This window comes from Gopherus flavomarginatus, chromosome 7, assembly GCF_025201925.1.
Source record: "Gopherus flavomarginatus isolate rGopFla2 chromosome 7, rGopFla2.mat.asm, whole genome shotgun sequence".
NCBI lineage: Eukaryota > Metazoa > Chordata > Testudines > Testudinidae > Gopherus > Gopherus flavomarginatus.
Genome location: NC_066623.1, coordinates 66,620,582 through 66,645,411, shown reverse-complemented (window position 1 = coordinate 66,645,411; position 24,830 = coordinate 66,620,582). Strand labels below are relative to the sequence as shown.

Here is a 24,830-nt window from a genome sequence, read left to right as displayed (position 1 = left end):
TACATCAAGCAGATGTATGCTGCCAGGTACAATCCCTGCTTGCCAATGTGAGTAATTGAACTGGGCAGCAGCTTAGCAGCGCTCAGCCCCAACCTGCCCTGTGTGGAATCAGCATGTGCAGAGGCAGGTGCCTCCACTCCTGGGTTCTGCCATGAGCTAGGAGGACCGGTCTGCACACACTCTGCTGGGGGGAGGATGCAACTATTACCTCTGTGGGGCACGTATCCCTGCTTCCCCCATGCAACAACAGGTAGTGAAAGAAAAGCTTTGAAATAGCAACTCTCCGATTCTAGCAGCCTCCCCCATTGAGCACAGAGCCACATCTCATTTCAGAGCCGACAGTTCTAGCCCTTCCACTGCATCCGTGCAGCTGGCTGCAGGGGACTCCCTGCCTAGCTCTGCAAGTCAGGTCTTCCTGCAAGCTGACCTGCCCAGCCCTCCTTAGGGGCACCCAAGTGCAAAGTGGTTCCACTCCAGAAGTGTCACTCAGCCCTGGGTGCCAAGAGTCATTGGAACACTCCAGCCCTGGGGGTGGGCCGGAGAGGAGGTCAGCTGCTACCCGGGCTCAGTTGGTTGGAGTGGGTTTTCCTCTATTGTCACTGCAGAGTAAGTTTCCCAGACGCCATAGCTTTCTGCAGGTGCTGCCCCTGCCCCTTAAAATACATGGGCGACATCAGTTCACTTTGGACTGGTCAGATCCCAAAGCTCCTTCGCCAACAGCGGGTTTGGATCTGGTGCAGTGTTAAGTCTGGTCACAAAGAGCTGGCAGGTGACAGCTGAATTGAAGTGTGACTTTTATTCACAGCCTCAAGGAAAGGCAGTCTTTTCTGTACTGGGTTTACAATGGTGACTCAGTGGCACCAGGCCCACACTCAGAAGGGGCCCTGGCATGGCCTGCTCCATTTGTGCTGCGCCCCCAGATCCTACAAAGCCCACTGGCCCCACACCAAGTCTATGCTGCTTCGATTCCAGAGATCATTCCATGCATCTTTCGTGACTGAAAATACACCTTCTGTGTATGCAATGCTTACTGGTATACTGAGCATGTATGACACCAGCTTTGTCATGTTCAGGAATTCACACTGCAGGCTCCTGCCAGTGGTTGCTTCTCTAGTTGGAGGCAGGAGCTGTGCCACATAAGCACAGCCAGCCTGGGATCCCAGGTATGTGTGGTCCCGGACTGCAAACCAAAATATCGGGACAAAGGGACTGTCCTGATATTATCGGGATGTCTGGTCATCCTAGTTCTGCCTAAGTTCTCTGCTCTTTGCCATACTTTTATCTCAGGAAGGCTGCTCCACAATATTTAGTCATTAAGCAGAATGACATTTTGCTATGACTCTTAGAGTCCGTACTACAACTCATTCAAATATTGGGCCCAATTATAGTAGCTGAAAGATGCAGCATCAACAGAAGGCAGTCCATCAACAAATGGATTTCCAGCTAGGAAACATTTTTAAGCTACTTTGACTGCTGTATATTCCATGTATTGCTCCATCTTCCTGAGAATCAGGCTACAGTTAGCCTGTTAAACTAAAATTTTCAAAACAGGCCAGGTATGTACTTAAATGAGATTCCTATTAACAATAATGGAAGCTGTATACCTACATCCCCATGTCATGTTTTGGAAACTGATGGTTCAGTGTGTAACTAGGATCCAGTTTCACAACAGATTGAAGAACTCTAGAATAGGGGCTGTTGGGTGGGAGTGGGGGTTGGTTGGGTCCAGGTCCAGCTGCATTACTCAGTGGTGAGAGGCTGAGTGGCTAGTGTTAGGGGAATCCAGGACTTCCCTGCTCCACCAGGTTCCAACCCAGGGCCGTGGGACTAGCAGGTTGGATATATGGCCTGCAGGGTGAATGCCACTAAGCCTGCTCCCTGGGTCACCTCATACCATGGCCTCTACTCCTCCAAAGTCACAGAAGAGGTTGGCTTGCAGACTCTTAGGTTCTTACTGACTGTGGGCTGCAGGCTCTTCTCCTTCAGTCGTGGCCTACCATTCCCAGTCTCTATGAGCTTTGGAAGCTCAGAAGCAGGGTCTGGTCCAGGCAGTGAGGAGCTCCTTTGGCCTCTCTGCAGGTGCTAACAACATAGGACTACGCCCTTGCTTTGTCCATCATGACTGAGCAGGGTGGCTCCCTTTTAAGTTCTGCCTCCACTGTGAGTATGCCCAGCAGGTACAGATAGGTAGGGCAGGGGCGGCTCTATGTTTTTTGCCACCCTAAGCACGGCAGTCAGGTGGCCTTTGGTAGCACACCTGCATACGGTCAGCTGGTCACGCAGATTCAACAGCATATCTGCTGGTGATCTGATGGTCCAGCGCCTTCGGCACCCACCGCTGAATTGCCGCTGAAGCCATGGGACCGGCAGACCTCCCACAGGCATGCCGCCCCAGGCACGCGCTTGCTGCACTGGTGCCTGGAGCCGCCCCTGGGTAGGGTCTTCTGGTCCCAAAGCGGCTTGTTAACCCTTGTCTTGCCCATGTGGACCTTATATACTCCATCATAGAGGCTCAGTGTTAAATACAGAGTATAAATTGTTCTGCATAAAAGAGAATTAGCACACAGGATTACCCAACCAGACATTACAAAATGAAAGAACATTTTAGAGATGCAGTTTTATTCCTTGGTGGGTGATTATATTAAAGATAATTCCAGTGACTGAGTATTCTTCTTACAGGGCAGTCTTGTCAAAAGCCCTTATTCACCTGAGGAATGGTTTTCTTTAATACATTTCATAACTGAATTCCAACTATATATTAATAAAATGACAGTAACCCTATTCTCCTTTGGCTGATATCTGAGTTCCATAACAACTGAAATGTGATCTTGGAAAAGAGCATTCCAGAAGTATGTTGAATTTCTTTGCCACCTTAATAATTTAAAACAAAACATTAAATTATATCATAATTTTAAGAAATAGCACTTCTGTGGCAAACACATCATAATTTAATTAAAATCTAAGCACATCTTGTACACGTGTTGATCAGCAATCTGCTACGGACACGTCATTTGATACAAGACTTCCAGGATTGCTGGTAATTTCCCATAGCAAAGTCTGAGCTCTCCAGGACAGGGACAGTTCTTAGACACTAGAGATGACATCCTGACTCCATTGAATGCAGTGGTAAAATGTCCATTGATGTAAATGAGGTTAGGAGGACCCTACATATTTGATAATTATTCAAAAAATAGTATACAGCACTAAAGTCCATATCCTGTAAATCCTCTTTGTGGGGGACTTTTGTTTCCTTCTATTGGAGTTCTATATCTGGAAGCTTTTCAGATAGGGAAAAAAGACATTTTTTATAGTAATGATTGTTCAACATTGGGTTGTGTACCAGAATTCTACTAATACAGAGTAAAAATGATAGGGCTTGATCCATCAGAATTACTTAGCATCTGTATCCCTCATGGACCACAAAAATTTGCTGTTGTTCAATGCCTTTTGAGGAGGAGACCTGTAACAGGGTGCTTAGAGGGCCGGGCACACCTTGACCACTAACCCCATGTTTCCCTGATCAAGGTGCCTCAGTCTTCTAGGCAGTGGGGTCAGGGGATTCGGGCCTTCCCACTCCACTGAGTCCCAGCCCAGTGCCCTGCATGACTCAAAACCTGAACAAGGGGCCCTCCCAGTCTCAATCTACCACTCTGGGCTACTTCCTATCACTGTCGCTTCAGTTGGGGGCATGTTCCCTATAGTCCCATTTGCTGGGGTAGTTGGGCCTCCCATTGTGCCCTCACATGTGTCTTGGACAGCGTTCTGCCATGGTCCCAAGCTCCTTCGGGCAGGGCAGCCATAAATTTAGTGAGGCTCAACCTCACATTGGCTTTGGGCTTCAGTCACTCAGTTACCTCATTTGCCTTAGGCTGCTAAGTCTTCTCCGCGGTCTCCTTTGGCTAGGGAGACAGTACTCTCTGGTGGCTGCCTTGGCTATTATGCTAGTGACCCTTCCTCTCAGGGAGAGCAACAGCTAGCACCTGCCTCTTTGCCAGCCAGCCCTGAATTGAGCCAGCCTCTCTCTTTTTCTCCCCACTCTAGGCCTGACATTGATTGCAAGTATAATGGGGAAAGGCTCACTGGGCACAGAGACTCTTTTTAACCCCTGCCGTGCTGGTGGGCAGCTTCATCTTCACCTTTAACCTTGAAGCTATGAGTTTCAAAGGCACTTGAAAATCCCAGCCTAATATGCAAAACACTACCCAAAGGCAAATGAAGACTGTGGGAACCTTTCCATTGACTTTAGGGGACTTGGGCTTAGAGAGACAGCCTCATTTTTCAGAGGTGATGAGTATACCTATATTTCCCATTGGCTTTGATGCAGCAGGCGCTGAGTACATTTGAAAAATCAAACCATCTAAACTCAATTCAGGAAATTAGTATTTTATAAGATTGTTGTCAAATGACACCTAATATCATACACACAGCCCCCTTTTCTGTTGTTAGATTTCCTTTTGGGGTTAGAGTTTATGGGGAATCCTAAAACATGCATTTCCCTGCTTCATTAACATATAGCAGTAGTAGTCGCCCTACATAATACCACTCTTACCTTTCCTTTAATTATGCCTCTGAAAAGGCTATTGCTTTTATACTCTCTGATAAGAAAAGCCAAAGCCAAATATGCACATTTCTTTTTTTAATAGTGCTCCTGAACATTTGTATTCATAGGCATAAATGAAAACTTGGCAAATGACTGACCTTGCGGTAAGATTTGTGTGCCTCTGCGACCACTTGGCTTGCATGAATATCTCTTTTTGACCATAAAGGGAACACTTGCACATGGTTGTCTGTGAAATGTTCCCAACTCTTTATTCACAAACATAGAAATATACTCCTCAAGGGCATTCTAAAATGATACCTCTGTGAAGTTATACAATATTTCATGTTCTTATAACATAGAAGACAGCATTTCTAGTTGCTCTTATTTCTTTTAGAAACTGTGGCTAAGTGGTTAAGGAAAGTCAAATATCTCATAATGGAAAGCAACACGGGCAAGACTGTAATGGCTAGAAGGACATTGTGGTATATTACACTAGCTCACCAGGAATCAGAGACATACAAAGGGTCACTCATGAGATTCCCTGCATGGACAATCTGAATGTCCAGAACTTATGAGGTAACCTCGTACAGGTGTGTGAGTGGAGCCAAATGTCCCCCTCCCCACTGTGCCAGTCTGTGCAGTGTAATCTAGTTGCTACCCAACTCCTGGGGCAACACAGTGCCTCCTTATTCAGGCTGAAGCGTAAGGTTACAGTCCAGCCCCAAATTAGAAAAGTGGCAACGAGTGGTTTGCCCCCTCAGTTCCATCAGCATGACAGTCTGCAAGAAGAGTCTAAAAGGATTTTTATTTTTAAATTTAATGTAGGCTTTGCCCTAGAAGCCCTGAAAGGTCCCGGACATGCAAAGATTCTCCTTTGAGCAGCACAAAACACAATAGGTCACCACTTTTTTCCTCTGAATATTGTAATTTTTTTTGTGCAAAATACAATGAAATACAAATTCAGATTTCCATATTACTCTATATAAGTGCACAGTGGGCCTACCCCAACTCAATTATCAGACAGGTATATCTGAAATCTTATATATCAGTATGGTCCTGTTTCCTTCATTGTGGAATTGGGAATGACTGTGATATCTCAGGTGCCACAATACAGTCGGTGTAGATGGATGTTGAGTTTTTTAATGGTGCCCACTTTAGAAGTGTAAGATTTAGCACAGGATTCTTGGAAATGTGTGACATTGGTGACTCAGCAAATGTATAGGCCTGGAGATGTAGGAGTGTAAAAATAAATATGTTTATTTGCAAGTGAAAGGCCTCTATTGCTGGTCCTGGGGAGATGAAGATCTTATCCTAGTGCTATGGGAGATGAAGACAGCAGATACATAGAAGATCCTTTTTTTCTTCAACTAGTTTGATAGCAGTTTAGATAAGTTAACTTGCAGCATGTTTGGTGGAGCCGGGGCTTGTTATGAAATTAAAGCCAGCCAGAAGCGTGTAATAGGCCAAATCAGTAAAGGGGATTGACATTTCTTTATTTGCTGTAGAGAAGAACTTGTCAGTGTTGCTGCTAGTCAGAGAGTAGAATTCTGTAACTGAGAAGCACGATGTTCGTAGCCCTCTGGCAGAAATCATCTCACTGATGTTGCAGGCCTCAAGAACCAAACGGGAAAGAGGAATTTCATATTTATAGCACACAATCTTGATGGACCATAAGAGTTTAATCCAAATTTCCTGCCATTTTTCTCTCCATTGAGTATAGCTCCATATGTACAACTCCATTGACACTCTTACTATGCTAAAAACTGAACAATAAAGACAGAGTTTACCTCACGTTCATGGTCAGCAGTATGTTACTCTGCATACAAACAACAGGAAAATTCCTTAGCTGGTGTCCATTGTCTTCAGTGGAGCTACGATAATCTAATAATGAGGGAGGCAGAATCTGGGCCATGTGGTATATATGATATGGGACAGGAACTTATGAGTTTCTCATTAGACTCATTTGTTCTGCAGAGACTTTTCACTTTGCAGTATTTAACTCTGTGGCTGTACAATTCAACAATAGAAAGTCGGCACATGTGGTCTAGGCTTAGTTTACCTACTTTTTGAAACAACTGAACATAAGTCGGGGGGAAAGATGGTCCTAACTTGTTAATTTGCATGCCTCATACAATATAAAGTTAGTTATCCTGTGATTTCTCTTTAATGAGAACCTTTTAAAAATGTCACAGGTGAACAACCTTTGCACCAAATACGAGAGGCACACACGTACAGAGCTCTACCTGATCATTATTGAGGACATGTATAAATAAAAAATAAATTTTGTCTTGCAAATTTAATTGTTGATCTTCCTGCTTATTGACAGTATCACTTAATTCATACCTATAACATTTCAGTCTTTAACTATAATTTGAAACACAGCTTTATGATCCTTTTATTACCACCAGGAAGATAGTATAAGAAGATAGTCTTTCAGCTCAAAAATACATCTAAGTTACTTGAGGCAGATAATAGTTCTAAGTACTTTAATCATATGAATATTTATTGTTGCACATTATAAAAATACATTTTCCCCAGCCACAGACATTTATATTTAGTTATAATTGTTACAGTATTATTATAAGTCTACTTGTATCAATGCTGGCTATTTGCATTTCTTATTTAAATAATTCCTGACGACGTTCTTAAGACCCAAACAGCTTTAATTCTTTACTTTTGAATGCCATTTATAAGCTATTGTACAGCTTATTCCCAGTTAAATGGACACAAATTGGTTATATCTCTATGTTAATTTTCAAACACCCACACTTGTTTTGCAGGCATTATTTTGAAAGACAGCATGCAGAAAATTTGTTTCAGTTGAAGAGTTTAAATTTCAAATATAAATCCTGGAAAATATGTTTTATGAATCTAGAAATAATTAAATATATAGACTAAATAAGAGTCTTGTAAATGCCAGAGCTTGGGGGGACATCAGAATATATTGGGCGAAGGTCAATCTATAGTATGAATGTCGGTCACTACCCGTTGACGAATATCTGTTAATGACAGCAGCTCCATGGTAATAAAGCATCAGCATAGAGGGTCTGCTAATCTCTTGAACCAATTACTGGATTATATGGAGTTATTTTGTGAGCAGGAACAAAATGTATTTTTATGCTACTTCTTTTTTACCCTGGGAAACTGAAGCAATCTCCCTCCTGACTTTTGTAAACCAGAGAGAAAATACTGCTTTTAGAGATTGCAGGAAGCACAGCTGTGTGGATCTGATGCTGAATTAAAAAAAAAAAAAGAAAGAAAGAGAAAAAATGATTATTCACTGTCATTAATCCTTTTCAGTTCTTAAGACTATTAACCTTGAATAGTTTTCTAAATCACATCTATTTTTTAGCTAATGCTCAGATATCTTCTTAGCTTATTTCATGGTTGCAGACTACAGCTGGTAAGAAAAATTCATCCATGTTTCAGATATGACAGAGAAGTCTATTCAGACTTGGTTGTGTGTGTGTCTGTTAATTTAAACTGTCTCATAAATTAGATATGATTCACTGAAACTAATTTACAAAGTCTGCAGACATGTTCTGTAGATGGGAGGCCCCTTCTTCCAATTCTGGAACCAAACAGAAGAAAGGTTTGGGGATTTCTGTTTTTTGTTTGTTTGCTTTTTAAATGTAGATCACTCCATCTCTGGCTAATGACAAATCAGCCTTGCCAGAGTTGCATTCATAAGAATACTTCTGACGAGGTGTTATTTTACCTTTGAAATGTTCCATATTGCACCTTGTGGCAGGTATTTTCCAAAACAAATGCCCTGACACTCATTTACACCAATGGCCCTTTACACCACTTTAACCGGTAAAAGGGCCTAAAATGGACATTTGTACACACTCTAAGGCCCTAAGTATATGGGGACCTTAGTGTAAAGGAGAATCAATCCCAGATTTCTTGAAGGAAGATAGTCCTGGATTCTCTTAAAAACTCTTCATCACATCATAAACATATACATATAAGATACTTTGTGCTATCCTATCATTATACACAGCATAGATTTCAGGACCAATTACAAACATTTCCAGAAAAGTACTCGTTTGCCATGCGATGTTTCCTCCTTTCTTAGGACAAATATCTACCCCACTCCGTCTTTCTCAAGCTGAGTATCACCTAATTCTTCATGTAGTCAACATATATTTCAAATAGGACTGCCCAATGAACAAGATGCTACTCACAGTGAGAAAGGGGGGCAGAATCAAGCATTAAATTATAAGAAGCCATTTTTATTTATCCAATGTAAAGCTCATCCAGTCCTTCACTTCTCCTCTCAGTGAATAGTTCTTTCAGACAGAGCCTATCATTTATTATCTGCCTATACAGTGCTTATGAGAATGGAGCCTCAACTTGGTTGAAGCCTCTAGGTGCTACTGGGATATAAATGTACATAATTATGATAATGGCTGGGCTTTTCAAAAGAGTCTGAGGGAGTAACGTGCAAATCCCACTAAAATTCAATGGGAACTGAATGTCTAATTCCTTAAGTTTTCTTTGAAAGTCCTAGGCAGTATTAATAAATACATTTTAATGTGTACGGTTATATCTGTTTTATCATGAGTTAAGGGAGAAAAATGTTGTTAGATTCTCTTGTCTAAACAGTTGCAGCATGTCTCTGAATCAACATTATTCTAGAATCTTGCATGCCTGAGCTTAACATTGGACACAACATAGTTTTGTTTGATTTGATTCAGTGAAAATATTCAGCTCTTTTCAAGCTCGTTAGAGTGGATCTGAAATAAAGTGTACTTCTCAGGAAGCAGAACACTGAGGCCTGGTCTACACTACGGGTTTATACCAAATTTAACAGTGTTAAACCGAATTAACCCTGGACCTGTCCACTCAACGAAGCCCTTCATATCGATATAAAGGGCTCTTAATACTGATATCTGTACTGCTCCCCGATGAGGGGAGTAGCACTCAAATCGGTATTGCCATTTTGGATTAGGGTTAGTGTGGCTGCAATTCGACAGTATTGGCCTCTGGGAGCTATCCCACAGTGCACCATTGTGACCGCTCTGGGCAGCAATCTGGAGTTGGATGCACTGGCCAGGTAGACAAGAAAAGCCCCACGAACTTTTGAATTTCATTTCCTGTTTGCCCAGCGTGGAGCTCCGATCAGCACAGGTGACCACGCAGAGCTCATCAGCAAAGGTAACTATGCAGTCTGAGAATCGAAAAAGAGCTCCAGCATGGACCGCACAGGAGGTACTGAATCTGATCGCTATATGGGGAGAGAATTCCGTGCTAACAGAACTCCGTTCCAAAAGACGAAATGAAAAAACATTTGAAAAAATTTCCAAGGCCATGATGGAGATAGGCCATAGCAGGGACTCAGTACAGTGCCTTGTGAAAGTTAAGGAGCTCAGACAAGCCTACCAGAAAGCCAAAGAAGGAAATGGAAGGTCCGGGGCAGGGTCGCAAACATGCCGCTTCTATGCTGAGCTGCATGCAATTCTAGGGGGGTCCACCACCACTACCCCACCCCTGTCCGTGGATTCCCAGGTGGGGGTAATCTTAGCCTTGCCTGAGGATTCTGCAGATGGAGAAGATGAGGAGGAGGAAGAGGAGGACGAGCTTGCAGAGAGCACACAGCACTCTGTTCTCCCCAAAGCCAGGAGCTTTTTCTCAGCTTGACAGAAGTACCCTCAGCACTCTCAAGCCACTATCCCAGACAATGAAGCCATGTAAGGGACCTCTGGTGAGTGTACCTTTGTAAATATAAAACATGGTTTAAAAGCAAGCATTTTTAATGATTAATTTGCCCTGAGGACTTGGGATGCATTCGCAGCCAGTAAAGTTACTGGAAAAATCTGCTAACTTGTCTGGGGATGAAGCGGAAATCCTCCAGGGACATCTCCATGAAGCTCTCCTGGAGGTACTCCAAAAGCCTTTGCAGAAAGTTTCTGGGCAGGGCAGCCTTATTCCATCCTCCATGGTAGGACACTTGACCATGCCATGCATGTAGCAAGTAATCTGGTATATCATTGCATGACAAAGCCTAGCTGCGTAGGGGCCCGGTGTTTGCTGGCATTCTAGCAACATCTGTTTTTTATCTCGCTGTGTTATCCTCAGGAGAATGATATCGTTCATGGTAACCTGGTTGAAATATGGGAATTTAATTAAGGGGACAGAGATGGTTGGGCTGTTTGTGGCTTAAAAGAAATCCTTCCCTGCATTTAACCAAGCAGGGGTAGGAGGAGGGGGGTGATTGGCACTTAGCTTTTTCGCATTTGGCTAGCTGAGATCTTCCCTGCTACCAGCCACGTGGTATAGGGGATGGTGGCTAGCAGTGATCTTCCATGATACCAGCCACATGGTGGGGGGAGGGGTAAAGCAATCATCCCAGACATTTGGATGGGGGAGGTTCTGGTGCTGCACATTAACAGGGAAGAAGCAGCACTCAACGAGCTTTGCTTGCTATTTGGGAAAGGAGGGCGCTGGATATATGAAGGCTGCAGAAGCCGAAAGACAATGGCTTACCATGGCCTCATGCAAGCCGAATTCTGATGCCTGAACCTGCGTCTGTGATCTCTAACACCAAAGCTGCAGGCACTCAATATTAAGATGCAAAATGCAACCTTGTAGTGAAATCACATGTGCTATGTAAGGTGAATAGTGTTGTTCACCATGAAAGAGTATAACCATTGTTCTGTAAAATGTATCTTTTTAAATACTTCTCTCCATTTTTTCCTTCCCTCCTGCAGCTGCAAATTTTTCAAGTCACCCTCCTCCATCCCAAAGGCTCTCTCAGGTAAGGTGGCGGAAAAAAAAAGACGTGAGACGAAATGTTCTCGGAAATCATGGAAGTGACCTGCAGTGAAAGAGCTCATCTGAAGGAGTGGAAGGACATGGTATCAAAGTACAGGAAAGATGCCAGTGACCGTGAGGAGAGGAGGGACCAACGTGAGGATAGGAGAGACGCTCGAGATGAGAAGTGATGGCAGGAAGATCTGAGGTGTCGGGATGCAACTCTGGGGCTGCTGTGTGATCAAACGGACATGCTCCAGCATCTGGTGGAGCTTCAGAAACAGCAGCAGGATCACAGAGTGCCGCTGCAGCCCTTGTATAACCGCCCTCCCCCTTCACCATGTTCCTTAGCCTCCTCACCCACCAGATGACTAAGAACGCGTGGGGGGAGGCTCTGTGCATCCGCCCATTCCACGCCAGTGGACAGCCCAACCAAAAGGCTGTCATTATTTTGACATTTTTTTAGTGGCCTTTTCCTTCCCTCCTATCCTCCTCCCAAACCCCACCCAGGCTACCTTGTCAGTTCTCTCCCTCTTTTTATAATTAATTAATAAAGAATACATGATTTTTAAACGAGAGTGACTGTATTTCCTTAGGAAGCAAGCGGTAATCAAAGGGGGAGGGTGGGTGGCTTACAGGGAATGAGTCAATCAAGGGGGGGGTTCATCAAGGAGAAACACAACAGTCACACCGTACCCTGGCCCATGATGAAACTGGTTTTCAAAGCTTTTCGGATGCGCACTGCTTCCTGATGTGCTCTTCTAATCGCCCTGGTGTCTGGCTGCATGTAATCAGTGGCCAGGTGATTTGCCTCAGCCTCCCACCCCACCATAAATGTTTCCCCCTTACTCTCACAGAGATTGTGGAGCACACAGGAAACAGCAATAACAAGGGGGACATTGGTTTGGCTGAGGTCTGAGCGAGTCAGTAATGTACGCCAGTGTGCCTTTAAACAGCCAAATGCACATTCTATCACCATCCTGCACTTGCTCAGCCTATAGTTTAACAGCTCCTGACTACTGTCCAGGCTGCCTGTGTATGGCTTTATGAGCCATGGCATCAAGGGGTAGGCTGAGTCCCCCAGGATAACTACAGGCATTTCAACATCCCCAAATGTTATTTTCTGGTCTGGGAAGTAATTCCCTTGCTGCAGCCGTTTAGACAGACTAGTGTTCCTGAAGATGCGAGCGTCATGAACCCTTCCCAGCCATCCCACGTGGATGTTGGTGAAACATCCCCTGTGATCCACCAGTGCTTTCAGCACCATGGAAAAGTACCCCTTGTGGTTTATGTACTGGGTGCCCTGGTGCTCCGGTGCCAAGATAGGGATATGGTTCCATCTATCACCCCACCACAGTTAGGTAATCCCATTGCAGCAAAGCCATCCACTATGACCTGCACATTTCCCAGAGTCACAACCTTTTGTAGCAGCAGCTTAATGATTGCTTTGGCTACTTGCATCTCAGCAGCCCTCACAGTAGATTTGCCCACTCCAAATTGATTCCCAACTGTCTGGCATTGCAAGCTTCCAGAGGGCTATCACCACTCGCTTCTCAACTGTGAGGGCTGCTCTTATCTTGGTATTCTGGCATTTCAGGGCAGGGGAAAGCAAGTCACAAAGTTCCATGAAAGTGTTCTTACTCATGTGAAAGTTTTGCAGCCACTGGGAATCGTCCCACACCTGCAACACTATGCGGTCCCATCAGTCTGTGCTTTTTTCCTGGGCCCAAAATCGGATTCAATGGCTAGGACCTGCCCCATTACCAGCATGATCTCCAAAGCATTTGAGAGAATGCTGTGTCCATGTCCTCATCACTCTCGTCACCGCGCTGTCGTAGCCACCTCCTCCTCGACTGGTTTTGCAGGTGCTGGTTCAGCACTGACTGCATGAGAATGTGCGAGGTGTTTACAATGTCCATGATTGCTGTCTTGAGCTGTGCAGGGTCCATGCTTGCCGTGCTATAGTGTCTGCACAGTTCACCCAGGGATAATGGTGCAAAACGGTTGTCTGCTACTTCCATGGAGGGAGGAGGGAGGCTGTACCCAGAACCACCTGCGACAATGTTTTTTGCCCCATCAGACACTGGGATCTCAAACCAGAATTCCAGTGGGCGAGGGAGACTGCAGGAACTATGGGATAGCTACCCACAGTGCAACGCTCAGGAAATCGACACTAGCCTCGGTACATGGACGCACACCGCCGAATTAATATGCTTAGTGTAGCCATGTGCACTTGACTTTATACAATCTGTTTTAAAAAACGGTTTCTGTAAAATCGGAATAATCCCATAGCGCAGACATATCCTGAGAGTAGAGAGACAGGAATGAGCATAATGTTTTGCTTGCCATGATAACCCTCACCTCATCCCTCACACAAGGCAAGAATGGACTTGAACCAGACTATGATAATAGGACGACATGCTAACTAGAGCCAAGTCCCAAGTATATTTTTTCCTTACAGATTTTTTTTGGAAAACACTTTCTTTTTGGTCAATATTATCCATAGCAATTTGCATATGTTTTTGCTGAAATATTACATTAAAAATCCTAAATTTTCTATCGAAAAAGACTGAAAAATTCCATTTTGTCATAAATCCAATTTTCCACTGAAAATGTTTTTGATCAGCTCTAGTTATTACTATTGTAGAATAGTTAGAAGGCTTTTAAAATGGATACTGAAAAGAGAAATAATTGCAAAATATGTAGAAAATCAAGGAATTTTGTAAAGATTTTCCTCAAGCTTGAGGAGATATTGTCATTTATCTTGCAATGGATTGGTAATTTTGCTGTTGATTTCAAATGGAAGGATGATCAAGCTTATTGTGATAGTCACTTTAAAGGAAAAAACACCTCATTAGGGCTAAGGGAAAACTGTAGGAAAAGTGAAAAATCTATGGGGAATTTTGCTGATTTCTGCAGGGATTTTTTGTACTTTTTTTTGTTTTTTTTGCAATGCATTATGCTGGATACTCCCTTACTCATTGACAATAACTTCTCAAACAAGTTGCTGTGTAGTTGCTGTCCCTCCCAAATGTCATGAAGAGGTTGTCACATGGAAGACAAAAGGCTCAGCAAATCGCTTGAGTAATTACACAAAGTAAAAGATTGAGGCTTAGCCCTCAACTCAGTCTGTCACTCCGTATCTTGTAAAGGGATTTAACATAGTTATAATTTTGTGTCATGATTTGTACAACTATTTTACAGCTATATTTGAACCATGACAATAGGTAGCCTGGAGCCAGAATCTGTTAAAAATAATTTGGGGCCAAATTCTCATCTCTTTTATATCCTAGGAAGATCCAAAAGGCTCTGTTGACTCTCCCCACAAGCATTTGCTACTAATGTACAGCAATTTGTAACAGGAGTTAAGTAAAATGTAATTCTATGTCCACTCATGATAACAGAGAGACTGAGGAACTAGAGGGGAACAATCCTAGTATCTATGGAAGCTATGAGAATTCACATTTCCTTGCAGCTCAAGCTATGTACAAACATCAATCTACCAGTAATGGCAGGAGGAAGAGCATAAATACAATGGGCTGAATTCTGGCAGGTTCTGCCCATTCGATCCACTTCAGAAAATCCATCAGTAAGACTCTGAGATGACAGTTGTCTGCTCCAGGGTAAAACCAGTATTTTGGGTCAAGTGTTGCTGGTCTTAACTCAGACAAAATTCCCCTTCAATTTGTGGTAGTTTGGGCAGAGTACAGACTGTAGGATTTAGCATTGCATGTGAATTTCCAGGATGGTGGCCTTCAGGAAAAATATTATAGAGGCCATTGATTGTCTTAGATTAACATGAAAATACTTTTCCTTCTCCAAATGAAGATATAGAAATGAAATTTCCAGTCAAAAGGTATTTGCTGACAGTATAATCTTTACAAATGTCAACAGATGTGATCTCTTGCACTGAAACATGTGTTCTTAATTTGGAATTATTGCCACCAACAGTATATTCTTTTAGAGTTTGTCAATTTTTGCATCTCACACAGTATTGTTCTACAGCTATATTTGTTGGCACATATGCCCACTTGAAATTGGCATACCATCTTGTGAGTGGGCATAATGCCACCACAACAGATGGGTATGCAATGAAACTAGTACAAGCATCAACTCTGACTATAATGGGAGAGATTCCCTTCTGGGAATGAGGAAACAGTAGTCTGTGTAGATATTTGGCATCTAAAGTTAAGGTGAACTGGTATTGCTCATTCAATTCATGGGCAGATTAAACTCTGAAAATCCAAAATTTAGCAAACAGACTTAAAAGATGAGTTTTTGATTAACTTGGACTTGTGTGGAACAGGAGGAAAGGTTACTACATCACCAGATTCTTACTTCTAAGTTTTATTTTCTGCAGTGGCATTTTATGATTTCATTTAAACCCATCACAAAACTAAGTGTGAAATCTTCATCCCGTAGAAGTCAGCAGAACAAAGATTTTCATTGTAAAGTATAAAAAAAAAAAACACAAAACCCATTCCATGAGAAGTAATCATTAACCTTATGGAAATTTCCTCTAAAATTTAACAGTAATCTTATCAAAAAGGCTCTATAGAAATTATTTTAAGAGTTTAGTAGAGAATGATATTCAGAGGGAAGCTGTTCTGTTTTTAACAATCTTACACAAATCTACAGCAGGGACAATCTTCTAAAACCTGTAGGATTTTTTCTATAAGAAAAAGAACTGAAAGAAATAGGAGAACAGGTAAATCTCTTATGTAGTAGTCCTCTTTGATCTTCTCTTTGCATTTGTAAACACGGCTCTACTGTGGAAGTCTTTTTTCCAGTTACAAAAGGTTATGTAAAAGAGGCTTGAGGCAAGATACCTCTTCCACTAGCTTTGCACTATTCAGTGGTAATGATGCAAAGCAGTTGTAAACATACCTTAACTTGTTGACTAAATTGGGTTTAGCTCAGTTTTGTGTTGCTACAGTGGTGGAAAGGCAGCAAGAGAGAACTAGTCATCCCCAACCCTTGAAAAATGTAATAATCTGATATTACAGATGGTTCCAATACAACGTTTACTAGCAAACACTTCAGTCCATGTATATAATAAAGTACCTAGCTTTGAGTCCAGACCAGAAATGTATGAAAAGACATAGGAAAAAAAACCCAAAATATCATAATAAAGTCAGGTCTAAAGTATAATACTGGTATTTTTCGGTCGTATAAGCAATTAAAACAATAAAAATAAAGGTTTGGAGACAGCCTCTAAATCTAGCTCTCATGCAAACTAAATCTTCAGAAAAATATATACTGAAGATAAGCAAGTAAGGTTGGATCCCTTGAAGGAAACTCATTCCTGGTGTAACTCCACTGGAAGTACACAAGAATTGTGTCATTTTATTATACAGTCAATTAAGGAACCAGAAATATGAAATTGTCATTTTCTTCTGATTTCTAACTGGTTTCTAATAAGTGCCAGAAGAATGGCATTACATTTTTAGGCCTAAATTTTCAAACATGGTTAACTGATGCAACTAGACAAGTGGCATGATTCTCAAAAGCACTGGACACCCAAAGAGTTCTGTTGACTTCATTTGAAAATGCTTGGTACTCAGCATTTTTGGAAATTAGGCTTCTTTCTTGGATGCCTAAATATGGACTTAAGAGGGAGAATTTCAAAGACATAAACGACAGTTAGGCCCTGACCTCCCATAAGCATTTTCAAGCCACAAATAATAGTTAGGCCCTTATCTTCCATGGGAGTTTGGTGCCTGCCACTTATACTTTTAAAACTCTCCTTCTTAGGAGCCTAACTTTACACACTAAATTTTAACACCATTGGCCTTGCAACATATTTCAGGCAAAATAAGAGATATGGAAGATGTAATTGATTGTTTTAATATATTGTTTATACAGGAGAGGAGTCACTCACAATTTTTGTGGACAAGCGGAAGCTGAGTAAGCGATCAGAAGGAAGTGATCCCAGCACCAATAGTTCTTCTGTGACTCTGGAGACTCTGCACCAACTGGCAGCCTCTTATTTCATTGACAGGGACAGTACTCTCCGTAGACTTCACCATATTCAGATTGCCTCCACTGCCATCAAGGTATGAGAAGTTGTTCTGGAGTCTCGCTGCAAACATTTTCACAGATTAAATAGATCCTCCCCTTACCAGACATGCCTGGGATTTCTTTGATAAAACAGACTTGTTAGGAAATAAATCTTAGTTAAATTCCATGTCCTGCACTTTAAATTAAGTATTATGTACAATTTGTTTGATGCAAGGTCTATAATTTCAGTTACACAGATAGATAGTTTTACTTCATATTGTTTTCCTTTCAGACTTTTTAAAAAAACCATGTGCCTAACTTGCAAATGCTGTCCATGCAGTTGTGTGTAAAAATACTCTCACACACAATTTGCAATTTCCCAGTGATTATTTATCTATCATCATCATCATCCATACATTTGATCCTGGACGCCTATTTTTGAAAAATATATTCCTTTCATGTTCTCATTCTACAGAATTTTAGACCCAACTTAATTTGTCTAAAATATTGTAGACCACATCCTGTCCTCCATTACACAGGCTTTACACTAGTATTCCAGCACAAAGCACGTGCCACGTCTGCTTACTCAACTACCTTAGGATTTCCCCAGTGATTCTGCATCCCCAAGTAGTGTAGGTATCTTTGTAGGTATTGTATGAAACAATATCCATGCATTTGTACAGCTATCCAGATGTGCTTTTAAAACGAGTGTAGAAATACATATATTTAATGGAAATGGTTAGCGTGAGTTGACTTAGCAGAAATATCTTCTTTCAGGACAGGATTTCATATTAGACATAGAGAAGCAAATTGAACTGTACTTTTAATAGGAAGTGCCTTCATTATAAAGCTTTTACTTCAGAATCTATTGAAGTCAACAGGAATTTTTCTCTTGAATTGAGGAGGCTTTGAATTAGCCTTTAGTTAACAATTTCTGGTTTTCAACTATATTAGTTGATTATTTATAGCGTCGTAGTACAAAGTGTCTTCCTATTTTTATCCTTCAGTGTTATGTAATGTGCAGATTTGAAGTAAATTTAAAAATAGACTAATCTCTGAGGTTTGGAAAGGAGACCTTTTCTTTATATTGAAAAGACCCACAGAAGAAATCAACAGATATTTAAACATTGGCAGATGCAGATGACGACTTGGGTAATGAGTGTTAACTATATAACAAAGTTTTTAGCAAACAGCACAAAATCACCTTGTTCTCCCCCTACCCCATCACCATTCATGAGATGTATGCAAATGGAAACTATAGTCCATCAACACATCTACAAATTACAAAGAAGGTATTCAAGATCACATATGTCCGATTTAGGTCATCAGCTGCAGCAGGCCTCTAGAAAATGGTACACATGTGTGACAATACCAGTGTATGAAATTATTTATGCTATACTATCACTCTGATTGAGGATCTGTTAATTGCATAACATTTTCATTTTTAGAGAATTTTATTCACTAGAAAAACTTAATGCTAACTGAAATTTGGAATGAAAGAGCACTGAAGGGAAGGAAATGTTTGTTTTTCACAAATTTGCAAAATACTGCATTTGGCTCTTTTAATTTAAAGGGGTATCAAATAGAGTTGACTGTTGTCACACCCAGGTTGTGATCTTGTATCTCAGCCATTTTATTTATACTAATTGCATTGATGTTGCAGTTAGAATAGGGTCCAAATCCTACAAAACCCACCTCACAGGCAGATCCCTGCACCTGTGGCAGATCATACAGGATCAGGGCCTAAAATAGCATGGGTGAAATTCTACAGAATTCACAGTCCAGGAGGAGCTGTGGGTTTGATTGCTTTAAGACATCTTTGTGTATTCCCAATCCTGATGTGTTCCAGATGCTGGATAATTTAGAATTTCTTTCCTGATCTGTGTTATGGGCCACAGTGTTGCTCGGAATCTCTATTCCCTAGGTCAGTGATAGTAAGTGGGTCCTCTGAAGGCAGCCCTATAACTTTCTTACACAGGGCCTGTGCCAGCAAAATCCTTCCCCGCTAGACACAGAACATTTAGAGCTCCTTGATGACATTCTGGCACATTTATTTGATGATTAGGTGACAGAGAAGGGGTGAAAAATTCACCCCGTATTTTTTTAAGAAGTGTCTAAAATCTTTATTTTATGTGATGTGTTGAAAATGGATCAAATAATTAAAATAAACGCACAAATAAATACATGGATTACTGCTAAGTTGGAAACTCAAGATTTAGATTTAATGGAAATTGAGCATCCAATCTCAGAGATGGCTTTGAAAATCTTAGCCATAGTTTCACAATTTTCAGCTTCTTGATTTTCTGTTAAATGGATATCAGATTTTAAAATGAATATTATAGGTGATATTTTCCCCATTTCTTTAAACCAATGTATTGAAATGATAAAAATAAATTCAGGGAAAATGTACATTAAAATAATGTTAAGGTACTAGTGGATATTAAAAATAAAATCAGAACTCTGGATGCGAATTAAACACTGTAATTCATGGACTTTTACTACAGTCCACGGCAGGAAAAGCCATCTACTGTTCCAAAACTTCAACAATATTAAAGAATTGAAGAAGACTTAAGGATTTCCAGCTACAATAATTAAAAAAAAAAATAAGTGCCAAGTTAGTAGAAATCAAAAGGTTAACTTAAAAAACATGATTTTTTTTAAAAAAAATAACACATTGTCCATGTTTCGTTTTGCCTTCTGGTTTTTGAGCATATAGGGATGATTTCAAGCTTTTCTCTACAATCATCAAGACTAGAAACTGGTGTGTATATATAATATTAGAGCCTCTCAGATGCTTACATAAACAAATGATTCCAGGTGCTGGGACTTAAAGGAAAACTCAAAATCTTTATAATAAAATGGAAAGAGTTGGCAGCACAGTGACTTTAAGCCTTAAATCTAAATTTCTAAAGTTTATGAAACTTGAATTACATATTGTTACAACATTAAAGACTAACGTTGATTAGGAATCAGATACAAGAACTTTTCTTGCCACAGAGGATAACATCTGGAGTTTAGTAAACTTCAAATTTTTCAGGAGTCACAGGAACATATGTTATTTTTTACAGGCCATGTAATGCATGTTCTGTAGTGTGTGTGTGTATATATATATATATATATATATATAAATAAATGAATAAATAGCAGGAGCTTCAGCAACAATTAAACTCATTCGGGCTCAATAAAAACATTTTGTTGCAATAAATTTGAAATGTTTAGTTTTGATTTTGACCCCCTCTCCTTTTTTAAAAAATATGAAGTAAAGTCAATTTTGAAAGGAAGTCATCTGAAATGGGAAAAAAAAAATCAGTACTTTTTGTTCCAGGACATTTTTGAAATGTTTAGCCAATTTTTCCTAAATAAATTTTCATCAAAATTGATAGAATTAAAAAAAACAGTTGAGTCATAATTCAGTTGATCAGAGGGAAAGAATGTAAGCCATATGAGCAAAGGCTGAAGGAACTGGGTATGTTTAGTTTGGAAAAGAAGAATTTAAGGGGAGGACATGATAGTCTTCCAATACTTGAAAGGCTACCGTAAAAAAGATTGAGATGTCCTGCCCTGTGTGGCAAGAAAGGACAAGAGTCAATGGGTTCAAATTACAGCATATCAGATTCAGATTAAATCCCAGGAAAAAAATTCTAGCTGTAACAAGAGTAGGACAATGGAACAAACTGCCTCGAGAGGTTACGGAAGCTTTTTCATTAGAAGTTTTCAAAAAGAGGCTGGATAGCCATCTGTCTTGGATGGTTTAGACCAGGGGTAGGCAACATATAGCATGCATATCAAAGGCAGCACGTGAGCTGATTTTCAGTGGCACTCACACTGCCCTGGTCCTGGCCACCAGTCTGGGGGGGGCTCTGCATTTTAATTTAAAATTAAATGAACCTTCTTAAACATTTTAAAAACCTTATTTACTTTACATACAACAATAGTTTAGTTATATATTATAGACTTAAAGAAAGAGGCCTTCTAAAAACATTAAAATGTATTATTGCCATGTGAAACCTTAAATTAAAGTGAATAAATGAAGACTCGGTACCCCACTTCTGAAAGGATGCTGATCCCTGGTTAAGACACAACAACTTCTGCATCTTGGCAGAGAGTTAGACTAGATGACCCTTGTGATCCCTTGACAAAAACTTTCCAACGATCTCTAATGGCAAACTTGTTTTGAATAGCTCTACCGCCAAACTGGCTGAGGGATAGAAAGCTGCAACTTAACATAGCAGTAAACCTTACTGAGGAAAAGGATCATTGTATACACAGGTGAAAATTGTGTGTGAGTTATGAGCCTTTGAAAATTTCCTGTGCATACAAAGTAGAATTGACATACATCTTCATTCTCTTACAAAAAGTGAAGTTAATAAATACCACATAGCTAATACAAGTGCATTTAGGTGCAATATTGCCACCAAATCAGCTTTTTGCCATCACTTTGACCACACAATCCACACTGAGTCATTTCACTGTTTTTTTAATGCACCATGCATCAAGATCAACTATTTTGTTCTTCCATTTAGGCTCAACATCATAAAGGCCAGGTCTACATATCTGACCTGTCATTGATTCCCCTTATGCTAAGAATGCCTTTTCAAAATCTGTTTAAGCCTTCACATTCACCTTATTCAGATCACTCCATAAATCCCATTCCTGCTGAATCACCTACAAAAACTAGTGTCTGTACTTTGAAAAATCATGCACTACAAAACATTTGAACCACCAGGCATTGTTCGCTCCTAGACCCATTAGTAAATGCTACAGAATATTAGAAGACAACTACAACAACAACGATAATGAGCTGACAGAATGGCTCCTATAAATCCTTGCCTCAGTCTTGTTTAAGGGGTTAAGAAGTAAGAAAAAGCTACTGACTTTGTAAAATGTGCAGGAATTAGCCTAGCTCTGATCCACTTTAGGGGTTCCATGGCTGATCCACTGTAGGAGTTCCACAGGGAGCATCTCATCCTTACTTATCTCCTAATCTGTGCAAGAGTGGGTGCCCCTCTTGCAGAATTCCTAAACTGCTTCCACTTCACAGATGGGACATTGATCTTTAAGCTTCCAAGGGAAAAGAATTTCAGCTTATTTGCAGGAAACAGAAAATATTAAGTACTGTTTGTCCTTTCTGATAACAAAGTGAAGGTGATATCCATTGCACTCAGAACAATTAACACTTGATAAATTTGTATATCAACTTTCACATTCCCAACAAGAAAATTATAGTGATAAATCACATTTTCTGTCCATCCCTGATGTCTAATTTATGGGACTGAATTTCTGATGCATTAGGCTGCTAATTTATCAGCTATTCTATCCCACACCTAACATATGTCATCAAAGGTGGGGGGAAGTTATCTTTTAAATCTTTATTTTTAATCAGCTGGGGTAAAATAATGTTATCTTAAGCAGAACAATTGTTCTCAAGAATGCAAATGTACAGTGCAAGGAAGGGACTGGTGCCAGTATTTCTGAGGAATGTAATCAGGTTTGTTAATTGTGATATAATTAATCTTGAATACAATATGCGCAGAACTGATGGAGGCCTTGCTATTAAAACTCAACAGTATATTGTCATTGTGACACTCTCCAAATAAAGATATCAAGCTATAGCATTCTTGATACTATTTTCCAACTGGAAACCAAGTGTTTAAGGGTATTACACAAAACTTGTATCAATATTTATCTTATTTTAAAATATTCCAAAATATACATTATTTCAATAGTATTTTAATACATGCATTTTAGTGTAAGTGGTTAGATTAATGTTCAAAATCAACAGTTTGCAGCCTCCAGGGCTTCAGTGGCAACTTGCCAGAAGCCTGAGAGCTGTATCTAATTTGCATGTATATTTACATAAATGTACATCGTGTCATGTTTGAAGTATTACAGATCCAATATTACTGCACTTGTATGTTCATTTTAAAAGCTTTTTGCTATGGACGTTTCACTAGCTTCTGGGTTAGCTTCTCATTGAATGCTGGGAGGGCTGTTGACTCTCTTTCCATCTCTTCTGGCAACTGTGAGGGTAGGGCTATCTCCTCTCCTCACTGGTTGGTGGAACAGGGATTGTCTTGCTCTCTCACTATGAAACTGGGGGACCAACTCCACAGAAACAAAATATAGCTATAGTCAGTAAATACTTTTTCATAAAGGATAAATTTTATGAGCCAGACTTCCAGTTAATTTAAATTCATATTTTTCTATTGACTTCAATGGAGCTACACTAATTTACAGCTGATGAACATCTCACCATATAACTGGAAATCAAAGAAAGCTACTATAAGCAAAAGAGAGTAACAGAGAAGTCCCCTAGTCTGGTATTCAGTCCAGTCCTATGACACTTGACTTTGGAGCCCTCTCTTCCTCTGACTTTATAGGCCCTCTTCTAAGCATCTGCATGCCTATGTCTATACTGAAGTTGGAAGTGTAACTTCCAGACAAACCTGTGCCTGCTGTGACTGAGGTAGCATGCTAAAAATAGAAGTGTAGCCATGGTGGCATGATCAGTGGGAAGGACTAGCTGCCCAAGAACAGACTTTACCAGCCCCAGTGTAGACATACCCTGTAGGGGGAAGATGGTCTTGGACTACATAGTGACTCTTCACTTTCTTACAACCTACTTTTCCACCCTAATTTCTGGATGGCCCACCCAGGCAAGAAGGACACAAATCACTCCCCCTCACCTCCAACACCATTAGCTGCTGGTGGCATGACCTGATGTATTACACTGAGGTGGTACATCCTCCTCCTATTATCTAATTAGGAAACTCTTTCAATTGCATTGGGGGGTGAGGGAGAGTGGTGCTTAAAATATTCAGGCTTTATCTACCACCTTAACAACTTAATGGGATTGCAAGAAACAGCTCAAAGACTGTTGTTCAAATAAGCCTCAGTGTCCACTTCACCAGAAGCTATAATTGTACCTCTCACAAAACTGTGAGTGAATTCAGACCAGTGATGTCCCAGTGCTCAGTATTGCAGATGGACTGCACTTAAGTTCCACACTGAGAAGAACATAAAAATGTTAGGCTGGGTCACACAAATCCATTCAGATTTGCTAGTCAGATATTGAGGTCCAAAAACTACTGTGTTTAACAGATAAGAACCATATTCATAACATGGTGTATGAAATATCATTGATGCTCTTTGTTTGTAGAACAAGAGGACTGTGGCAAATTGCTGGTACTGTTATGCTCAGTCTCACACTTTCTCTTCTTTGGGGAAGGTTCAGGGCACCATTGCTTGCCTCTGAATCTGTATTTTAATTACCCCACTATTGTCCTTGAGGAGGGGAGTGGAGACAGAGGGACCTGGGCCCACCCCCTTCTCCAGATCCCAACCCAGGGGCCCTGAGGTTTGTGGTGAACCACTTGAACTAGCAGTTCCTTCCCCTGGGCTACTTCCCTCTCCTGCCCTTCAGCTTGTGAAGGGGCTTCTTGTCCTCCTTCTACATAAGCCAGATGCCCCTTACCTAGGGTTTTTTTGGATTTCTCAGCCCACCACAGCACTCCTCCAAAATTTCCTTTTGGTC

At 40.8% G+C, this 24,830-nt stretch overlaps 1 protein-coding gene across 5 annotated transcripts in view; it reads left to right on the top strand.

Moving 5' to 3' along the window:
* BRINP3 (BMP/retinoic acid inducible neural specific 3) overlaps nucleotides 1–24,830 on the top strand; it is a 333,504-nt gene that overhangs the window by 187,954 nt on the left and 120,720 nt on the right. For all 5 annotated transcript variants that reach the window (XM_050961409.1, XM_050961412.1, XM_050961410.1 and 2 more), the window contains exon 4: nucleotides 17,162–17,352. In XM_050961409.1, coding sequence (XP_050817366.1) covers nucleotides 17,162–17,352 — 191 coding nt within the window. The remainder of the gene's footprint in view (nucleotides 1–17,161; nucleotides 17,353–24,830) is intronic.